At 31.2% G+C, this 10,349-nt stretch overlaps 2 protein-coding genes across 2 annotated transcripts; both read right to left on the reverse strand.

Annotated features, from left to right (window-relative positions):
- Positions 1 to 2,012: 2,012 nt before the first annotated feature.
- Positions 2,013 to 3,080, reverse strand: LOC149621342 (uncharacterized). Its single transcript, XM_089853768.1, has 5 exons — positions 2,937 to 3,080; positions 2,560 to 2,606; positions 2,399 to 2,494; positions 2,199 to 2,279; positions 2,013 to 2,054 (listed from the first exon to the last, which is right to left on the reverse strand). Exons 1-5 carry the CDS (start codon positions 3,061 to 3,063, stop codon positions 2,013 to 2,015), a joined length of 393 nt encoding a protein of 130 aa, XP_089709894.1. The 5' UTR covers positions 3,064 to 3,080.
- Positions 3,081 to 5,264: 2,184 nt separating this feature from the next.
- LOC149621343 (uncharacterized) lies at positions 5,265 to 7,900 on the reverse strand. Its single transcript, XM_089853769.1, has 6 exons — positions 7,856 to 7,900; positions 7,553 to 7,799; positions 6,921 to 6,970; positions 6,011 to 6,118; positions 5,403 to 5,495; positions 5,265 to 5,342 (listed from the first exon to the last, which is right to left on the reverse strand). The coding sequence occupies exons 1-6, from the start codon at positions 7,898 to 7,900 to the stop codon at positions 5,322 to 5,324; spliced, it is 564 nt and encodes a 187-aa protein (XP_089709895.1). The 3' UTR covers positions 5,265 to 5,321.
- Positions 7,901 to 10,349: the final 2,449 nt, after the last annotated feature.

The following is a 10,349-nucleotide window of genomic DNA, read 5'->3' on the forward strand; positions in this document are numbered from 1 at the left end:
AGGTTTTCGTCGCCACACATTGACTCACAATCCGTTGAAACATAAACTAATACCAAACTAAAAACTATTAATCCGAATTCAAAATTTTTATTCATGACTGATACGAAAATTTCCAGGTCCGAACGTTGCAGAGTTTCCGTCAATGTACAGCGCGTACTGATGTCTTCCTGCTTGGCAACATGGCCTTTTATTGCCAGATTCCCACTAGACAGTCACGTGTAATTACATTACAATAATCCTCTACAAAAACAGTCAGGATGAAGTTGAGATGTCAGTAGGTACAATGCCAAACTCCATCCATCTTTTCTCTACGATACGATTTTCACAATTCAAAGCAGCATGTGCCATCCAAGTCACGTTGCACTTTAAATCTCGTACTTGGCCGTTTAATATGTGCCGTACATATTTAAGTGTACGTGGAAACTCGTCTCACTTAGAATTCACAGCAAGTTCTACGCCAAACAAACGTATAGCGAAATTTTACGTAAAATTCAAAACGTAGACTTTTGTTTTGATAAATTATATGCTTGTTAAAAAAAAAATCAAATCTTTTAACTTGAATCTCATTTAAATTGCTTTTAAAAGCACCAAAAATTTCGCTTCATAACATTTGATAGGCCCATTACTGTGCCTAGTAATTGGTAATTAACAGTGCCTACTGATTCATAAAATTAAATTCGCGTAGATGGACATTAAAACCCAAAATTTATTTACTTAAATGTTCATAAACAGTTTTGTTGACGGTCATTTATTTAATTGGTCAATAAATTTTTATTATTTTTGTAGTTTATCAAAATTATTTGTTATGATTTTTGAAATTACTTTAATTTTAATTATTTTGATGGCAAATCAATATTATTTTAGTTATTATTTTTGAAATGACTTTAAATTTAATTGTTTTTGAAATGACTTTAAATTTAATTATTTTTGAAATGACTTTAAATTTAATTATTTTTGAAATGACTTTAAATTTAATTATTTTTGAAATGACTTTAAATTTAATTATTTTTGAAATGACTTTAAATTTAATTATTTTTGAAATGACTTTAAATTTAATTATTTTTGAAATGACTTTAAATTTAATTATATTTGAAATTACTTTAAATTTGATTATTTTTGTTGTTAAATTAAAATTATTTTGGTATGATTTTGAAATTAAATTAAAATTAAAGTTTTATTAAGTTTAGATACACGCTAATTACTCAAATTAAATTTGAATAGCTTTTAATTTCAATAATAAACAGCAGTTTATTTAATTGGTAAGTAATTATTTTAAATTTAAATATTTTTAAAATTAATTAAATTTTATTTTGTCACCAGTTTTGAAATAAAATTGAAATTTTGATGATATTAATTAAATTTACGCAATTTTTAAATTCCTTAAATTATATTTCAATAGTTTATTCTATATTAGAATATTGAGAAGCATATTTTACCCTAAATAATAAATTTAAAACCGAATTTTGAATAAAATAATTAATTTTTATTATTGATAATGTATTTGGGGAGAGCCGAACTTCAAGGTGAAACATCTCCATACATTTCTTACCAGCCCCTGTACAAATATTTTTCTTCCAATGAATGAATGAATCTTTATTTGCCTTCTATGGAGATCCCTTTTGAAACAGGGTGAAGCCACCATATAGGAAATATAATCAATAACATACAACCACAATAATAAATAGTTAATTTTTCGTTTAATTTAAATCTAACACGATCAAATGTTAATTTTAAAAATTTATTTATTTATATATAAATTTACAAAAAAAATCTATTATTTTGTATTTCATAAATTTATATATAAATAAATAAAAATTTAAAATTAACATTTGATCGTGTTATATTTAAATTAATCGTTTAATTTAAATATAACACGATCAAATGTTAATAGCGTTAGTTTATTAAAACAAAGATTAAGATAAAGTTATACTTTACTAAGAAATATTTATTAGAAAAATTTCGGAAAGTATATTTCAGAAATTAAAGAAAATATTTAGAAAAGAAAAATCAAATTAAAACTTGAAATCCATATTTCGTCCAGTTACTCCGCAACCCTGTAAATGTAAAAGATTAATATCCAGATTGGTTTTATATTTAGTAGAAAAATCGATAAAAAAAAATCACTCGATTTTTCGTTTCACCCTCCCTTTAAAACTTCATTTTAATTTATTATAAATTTATGTTGATTTCTGTTTTACCTCCAAAATGCGGTTGTAAGCGGGTGCGAAGCCTTCTTTTTGAACCACTCTTCCCATACAACAACCAGCTTTCAAATATTCCTGAAATATATCAAGTTACACTCACAAGAACTAAATAAATATATTTATTTATTTATTTCGTTTAATTAAAGCTAAATTACTTCCAATCTTAAATTGAGAAAAATAAATTTTAAGCAAACCTCGCTATTTTCATTCACGTATTCTCCCGCGCAAATGGCAGCGTCTGATTGGTCGTTGATGCATCTCTCCCCAAGTTTGTTATTGGTTCCCAAACTCTGATGTCATAAAGATTAGTTAATACACGCAAAAGATAAACTAAAATTGTCCATTGTAGATTTACCAGCATATTTTTCCTAACGCAACGGCCTCTATGGTCAGTATTTGGACCTAATTTAATTGAAATTTAAAATAAAATTAAATTCGTTGTAATTAGATATATATTGTCATAAGATTCGAAATTAGGTGAAAGAGATCTTTAAAATGAGACCAATTTCAATAAAATCGGATCATTATTAAGAATTTCGCAAAATAATTAATTCCACTCTGACGTCATCACGGATTTTTTAACAATGTGAGAAATGTTTTTTGGTCTATAACTCCGTTAATTACCAACCGATTTCGACCGGGTTGGTCTTATTTTAAAGCTCTTACTGAGATCTACCTTATACATTAGACAAAAAGATGGTAGCGTTTCTGTACACTAAAATTTACTCTTACTTGAAACTTTGCAAAATCCGTTCAACAAGGTTTTGCCCGTTTGAGCCGCTTGTCCTGAACAACCCCTTTGACCATTAATCGCGATTATCAGGGACATTGTAAAGACTACAATCGCGAGGGAATTCATGTTAAATCTAGGCAATAATTTTAATTCGAATAAGAATTAAGTTTTTCTTTAGGAATGATTAGAAATTTGGTGGTTAACTGCACTTATATACCATTGTTTGTTTTATGGGGCCCCGTTTATTTTAATGCAAGCTGCTAAAGAAGGGAGAGGGGCCATTGTATTGTTTCATTATGTTTTTTGAATGGACAATGACAATTTTGCATGTGGCATTTCTTGTCAAATGTGCAGTTTCTTCCATTTGTACTTTATTTATCATCCTTAATTTATTTATTTATTTATAATTACTACTAAACTTAAATAATTATATTTTATTTCATCTAAAATACCAAAGCTCTAAAGTTCTTTTACATTTAGAAATATCTCCTCTGTAGAAGATAAGGAGACCGTATTAATAAATATTTGTGACGTCATTAATGAATTTGATTTTATAAAATATCCAACTGCTATATAAATCTTAATTAATGTTAATTAATGTTAATTAATTATAGGCATTTCAATTAAAATTATTTATAACAAAAGTAAAATAACCTATGTAATCTGCTTCAGATTATATTTATTGAGAGTGGAGTATTTTGGAAAAGCCGAACTTTCCACTTACCACGTGTTTTAGAGGGCTGCAAACTGAAAAAAGTCATTCCCAAAGCCTGCCAACTCCAATGGTAAAATTTTCACAAACGCCACAGCCACCCTAACGCCATTGCTATATTTTCAACTCCTCCCTAACGCCACACTAAAGTTCATTTCATTTTTGATTCTCTGCCAAAGCCAATTTTGAAGTTTCACACGAATTCCAATCCCTGCCAAAGCCGATTGACAGATTTAAAAATCTTTCCAATCCCTACCAAAGCCAATTGATAAATTCAATAATATTTCCAATCCCTGCCAAAGCCGATTGACAGATTTAAAAATCTTTCCAATCCCTACCAAAGCCAATTGATAAATTCAATAATATTTCCAATCCCTGCCGAAGCCAATGTGAAATTTAACAATTTTTCCAATCCCTGCCAAAGCCAATGAGAAATCCGACAAGTTTTCTAATAATCCCTGCCAAAGCCAATGAGATATGCGACAAGTTTTCTAATCCTTGACCAAACTAATGAGATATCCGACAAATTTTCCCATCTCTGCCAAAGCCAATGAGAGCTCCAACAAACTTTCTAACTCCAAACTCAAAAGCATTTAACCTAACCAATTTTCATTTATATTTACCCCAGCGTTTCCCAGCCGGCCGTGTGGTATATTATGAACTTATATATTATGCAGGTTTTCCAACGTTATCCCACTGCATTTTTTCAATTATTTCTATTATAAACTCGAACATTGTTTATAATTGTAGTTTTCCTTTTTACGTTTAATCTAAGGCGACGGAAAAATTTATGACTCTCTAACTTAAAAAGAACAAATAGTTTTAGTTTCGTTTTCTCTCGCACAGCAATGATTTTGATTTTTTTGCGGAGGGACGGCTGTACCAGCCGCGACCGTCATGTGCCGTCTGTGTGGGGTTGAACTTCATGCATCCCGCTTGCGCCAAAACAACCGCGTGGGAAATTCAAAGAGGAAAAATTTACTAATATCACTAATGCCACCCAACTCCAGTTGAATAAAATAAGGCTGGCTCTTAATGCCACCAACTCCATTTGGATACTATAAATGCCAACGCCAGCCAAAGCCACCTGAATCCAACAATAATCCAGTCCCGACCGACTCCCGTATAAGTTTTCGAAATATTTCCACTCCCTTCCGACTCCGTTCCATTTCAGAGATAATATTCCCAAAGCCACCCAAAGCCAAATTATTTATTTTACCCAACTCCAACTCCGACCAAAAATGAGGGAGTCCCTTGGCTTTCTATGGAGTTGGAGTTTTCCCAAAGCCTTTGCAGTCCTCTAACGTGTTTCTTAGGAACCCCTGTAGAAGTGTTTTTCTTCCAACACACTCACTCTTCAGCTGGAGAAGTTTTAATAATTTTACCTGTGCCAGGTTGGCAGGTTTACAAGTGCCTAAAGATTGTTAAGTCACTTGGTATAGTTGCGTACGTCATGGCGCAAAAGTCGATTTCTAATCAAAATTAAGGGATCCTAAATTAAAAATATAATTATTATTTTCAATTAGAAATATAATAAATTTATCAGTGCTTTATTTACAAACATTTTTAAGTAGGTGTAGGCTTTAGTCATGATTAAAGACATCGACAAAGAAAGTTTATTTTTTAATATCTTTATTATTCATATGCTTATTAATTACACTCGGTAATTTTTCTATTTTTCTGCTTTGCATCCCTGAAATTTATATAGGAAATGTAATGTCATTTTCAAAGGAAAGGGTAAAGTAATATTTACATCAAGAATTTGGTTTTTGAAACTATCCGCATTTCGATTTTTGCTAATCAGAAGGAAGATATCGCCAATGCAGCAACCATAAACCTCCCTTCTCTATTAAATAAAGTATGTCAGCTTTAAAGGGAGGGTGAAAAGAAAAATCAAGCGCTTTTATCGATTCTTCTACTAATTACAAGACCAATCTGCATAGTGAAACATCCGGGAAATAATTAATTACGAATGATTTTAAAATTCAAATTAGTTTGAGATGGATAATTTGAAATTTGAACCTCCGACCAACGGCGTAATGCCCTGCCTTATTGTTAACAAAATTCTGGTGGCACGCTCCATGCCGTATGAAATTTAGCGCGAGATTTGGTAACAATTGCGTGAGACGTGACGATCGTGGCGCGAGAGCGTGCAATGGAAATTTTGCGATTTGTCGGAGGTGCAAATTTCAAATTGAACCTAATTAGAATTTTAAAATCATTCGGAGGTTTTTCCTGAATGTTTCACTATGTATACTGGCCTTATAATTAGTAGGAGAATCGATAGAAAATCTCTTGATTTTCCTTTTCACCCTCCCTTTAAGATTCATATTCCTTATCCTAATATATTGTTCAGCTTACCTTTTTCAAAGAATCTCCTCCTTTGCATAATTTCTCTTGATTTTTGTATAAATTGTTTAGACAAGCCTCAGTCGAACTTTCTCGATTTTCGAAATTAGTTACGTACGTCTTGACAAATTTATTTCAAATTAATTTGAAGTTATTTTTCTAGTCTTTCAAAAGAACATACATTTTAACATAAGTTCATAAGATATGTTCCATAAGTTTGTCACTAGTTAAAGGTAGGGTAAAGTACAAAATCAAGTTATTTTTAATCGGTTCTTCTACTTATTATTAAACCCGTTTGCATAGTGAAACATCCAGGAAATATCTCCGAATGATTTTAAAATTCAAAGTAGGTTGAGATTTTGAGGATAATTTGAAATAAGCCCCTCCAACCAATCGCGTAACGCCCTCCCTTTCTGTTAACAAAATTTCCATTGCTCGCTCTGCGTCTCGCGCCACGATTTTCACATTGTGCGCAATTTTTATCAATATCTCGCGATAAATTTCATTCGGCATGGAGCGTTCCACGAGAATTTTGTTAACAAGAAGGACTTGCTTATTTCAAATTATCCATATAATCTGAACCTAATTTGAATTTTAAAATCATTCGGAGAGGATGTTTCACAATGCAGACTGGTCTCTCAATAAGTAGAAGAATCGACAAAATATCACTTCATTTTCCACTTCACCCTCCCTTTAATGAGAGGTTGTCATGAAGTGACGTTGGTGAAACGTCATAGATTCTCGTAAAGCGTTGCCAGACAGGCTTAGTATAGACTAAATAGGAAGATGGACTGAAAAACCGAGTGTAGTCAATCAATTCTAGCTTGTCGTTCTCGAACTACCTCTCAGTTAAGTCTGTAGCATTACATAGTATAGGTAGTGTCATACTTAAGGAACATATCTTATTCTACAGATAACTTACCGGATATTGGTCATACAAAACGGTGAGACATCGTTGGTAATTGTATTTCTCTATAAGTAGTAAATAAATTGTTGTAAATAACGTTAAAAATCGCTAAAATACAATATCCATGACATTAGAAGGAATACATACGGCTAATTGGAATCATTGTACCCCCATATATATATATATATATATATATATATATCCCATGTTAATTTACACGCGGGTTTTGTGTGCCAGGGTTAATAACTTTCTATCCATCAAGCCTATTAATAATTCTGATGGCGTCTTTCTAACTGTTATATCAGTGGTTGGTAACAACGCGAGTTCCTAGGCACGTGCGCAAGGTGCAACAGGCAGCTTGATAGGTTATTCGCCAAGAAAAATTCGTCATACGTAATGATTAGTCTAGCTCTTCAAAAAAATAAAGCTGCCTGGATACGTTCAAAACATGGCTACACAATGATTCCTATTAGCTGGATGTATTCCTGAAATAAGTTTGACGGAGGTCCTATAGTTTAGACATTAACAAAAAGCCATAGAGGGGTCCTAGAGTTTAACCAATTTGCATTGACTTTATATTATTGGAATTGACTTTACATCTCTTTTAGGAATACTTCCCATGCAGTGAATTGTTGGTTTAAACGTACCCTTGCAGGCGGATTCGAAAAGCGTCATAGATGCAAAATATTCAGTACTTCCATTAGAAATACACTCAGAATCAGCAGCCCAAACGAAAACGAACCCCAAACTCAGAACTAAAACTAATTTACAATTCATGGCTGATACGAAAATTTCCAGGTACGAACTATTACAAGTTGCAGAGTTTCCGTCAGTGTACAGCGCGCACTGATGTCCTCCTGCTTGGCAACATGGCCTTTTATTACCATTTTCCCACTAAACAGTCACGTGCAATAGACCAAGAAAAATATTCGCCTATTTGTTGTTTTTACCGCAATACACACCGTCTCGAGAGGCTCAAAAGTGTGGACCTTCATGATTGGTCAGAATATGTAGGCAACTTAGTAGAGCATTTTATACTAATAACGCTATGACAAGTTGGCCGTCAAAATCAACGTTTTCCGACCAGGCAGGGAAATAAGGTTTTAAGTATTTTTCTGGATAAAGCAGAAGGGTCGGGACTCTTCTCGTAGTATTATAATATACTCGTGAGTCTTGTAGAGCTGTAGGCCGGCGTGTCCAAGGCTTAGCCTCTGTTTTGAACCTGATAATTAAAAACTTAAAATTAAAAAAAGGTGCTAAGCCTTAACTGCGTTGGTGATAACAACGAGGACTCTAAGCAGACGACAACTAAATATTATAAAATGAACCCTTCGTAGACTCGTAGTTGAAGGATTTCAAGTAGAATCGAGAATAATATGAACCGAACCGAACTGATTTCAATACCAAAGTCCAGTAGTACTGAGGGAAAAACAACTTACAGGCGGATTTTTTTTCTTGGTCTATTACATTACAATAATCCTCTACAAACAGTCAGGATGAAGTTAAGATGTCAGTAGGTACAAAGTCAGACTCCATCATTTCTCCAAGCTACGATTGGACAATTCAAAGTGGCGTGTGTCATCCAAGTCACGTTGTACTTTATGCTCGTACTTTGTCGTTTAATATGTGGCGTACATGTTTAGTTAAAGTGTAGGTGAAAACTCGTCTCACTTTGAATTCCCAGCAAGTCCCACGCTAAACAAATGTAAAGTTGTACATGAGGGTTTACCCTTCACTCTATTGTATTCTCCACTTGGGAATACGTCTAAAATTTTAGAAAGGTTAAGAAGTTTGTAGTAAAGCTATAAAATTAAAAATTGCAAACTATAATACATCAAAATTAAGAAACTTAAGTAACCTTAAAGCCAATTGAAATCGTGCCCTCATTTTGACGAAATAAGAAGTAACACTACCTGCTAAAACTATCAGTATTGATTTTTCAGGCGCCATTTTGCAAGATGGCGACTGATTTACGCTAAATTATGCATGGTTGTTTTAAACAATGTAATAAATCGTTGATAAAATTCTCGATTTAATCAAATGAAATTTAAAGCATTTGTCTTGTTAATAACTAATGATGACTTTTCTCTTAATTATTTCAGAACCAAGATGACCACAGATTCAAACCAAAATTTACACAGCTTTACTGTAGACTACGATAAACAATTGGTAAAAATTTCAGACAAATTGGTTGAAATTGACGGCAGTTATCGCCTCAGAAAACAAAAATCACAAACAAGTTACAAAACTCACCTTCTTAACTTCTCTATTAAACAAGAACGTACGACTCGTTGCTTGTTCCCGTACCATCAAAGCTCGTATGATTTTCCAGACTAGCAATTATGTCTTACAAAATTTAACAGATGGTTTTATTTTACGTAAAATTCAAAACGCACGACTTTTGTTTTGATAAATTATATGCTTGTTCAAAAAATAAATCTAAAAACTAAGCCTTTTAACTTGAATCGCATTAATATTTCTCTTAGAAATCCAGAAAATTTCGCTTTTTTACATTTGATAGGCCCATTACTGTGCCTAGTAATTGGTAATCAACAGTGCCTACTAGTTCATAAAATTAAAATTCGCGTATATAAACATTAAAACCCAAAATTTATTTACTTTAATTTCATAAACAGTTTTCGGCAGTTTATTTAATTGGTCAATAACTTTTTAAATTTTTATTATTGTCAAAGTTAATCAAAATTATTTGTTATGATTTTTGAAATTACTTTAATTTCAATTATTTTTGATTGCAAATCAATATTATTTTAGTTATGATTTTTGAAATGACTTTAAATTTTATTATTTTTGAAGTTTAATCAAAATTATTTGCTTGTGATTTTTGAAATTACTTTAAATTTAAATATTTTTGAGGTTAAATTAAAATTATTTTAGTATGATTTTGAAATTAAATTAAAATTAAAGTTTTATTAAGTTTAGATACACGCTAATTACTCAAATTAAATTTGTTTTTAATATCAATAATAAACAGTAGTTTATTTAATTGGTAAGTTATTTATTAAATATATTTATTTTTAATATAAATAAAAATATTTTTGTCACCAGTTTTGAAATTAAATTGAAATTTTGATGATATTAATTAAATTTACGCAATTTTTAAATTCCTTAAATTATATTTCAATAGTTTACTCTATATTAGAATATTAAGAACTATATTTTATCCTAAATAATAAATTTAAAACCGAATTTTGAATAAAATAATTAATTTTTATTATTGATAATGTATTTGGGGAAAGCCGAACTTCAGGGTGAAACATCTCCATACATTTCTTACCAGCCCCTGTAAAAATGTTTTTCTTCCAATACAGCAATGAACAGGGTGAAGCCACCATATAGGAAATATAATCGAAAACATACAACCACAAAAATAAATAATTAATTTTTCGTTTAATTTAAATATAATACGATCAAATGTTAGTTTCA

Source organism: Phalangium opilio, unplaced genomic scaffold (assembly GCF_054372755.1).
Source record: "Phalangium opilio isolate 3A_F unplaced genomic scaffold, DU_Popi_V2 ptg000206l_1, whole genome shotgun sequence".
Lineage (NCBI taxonomy): Eukaryota > Metazoa > Arthropoda > Arachnida > Opiliones > Phalangiidae > Phalangium > Phalangium opilio.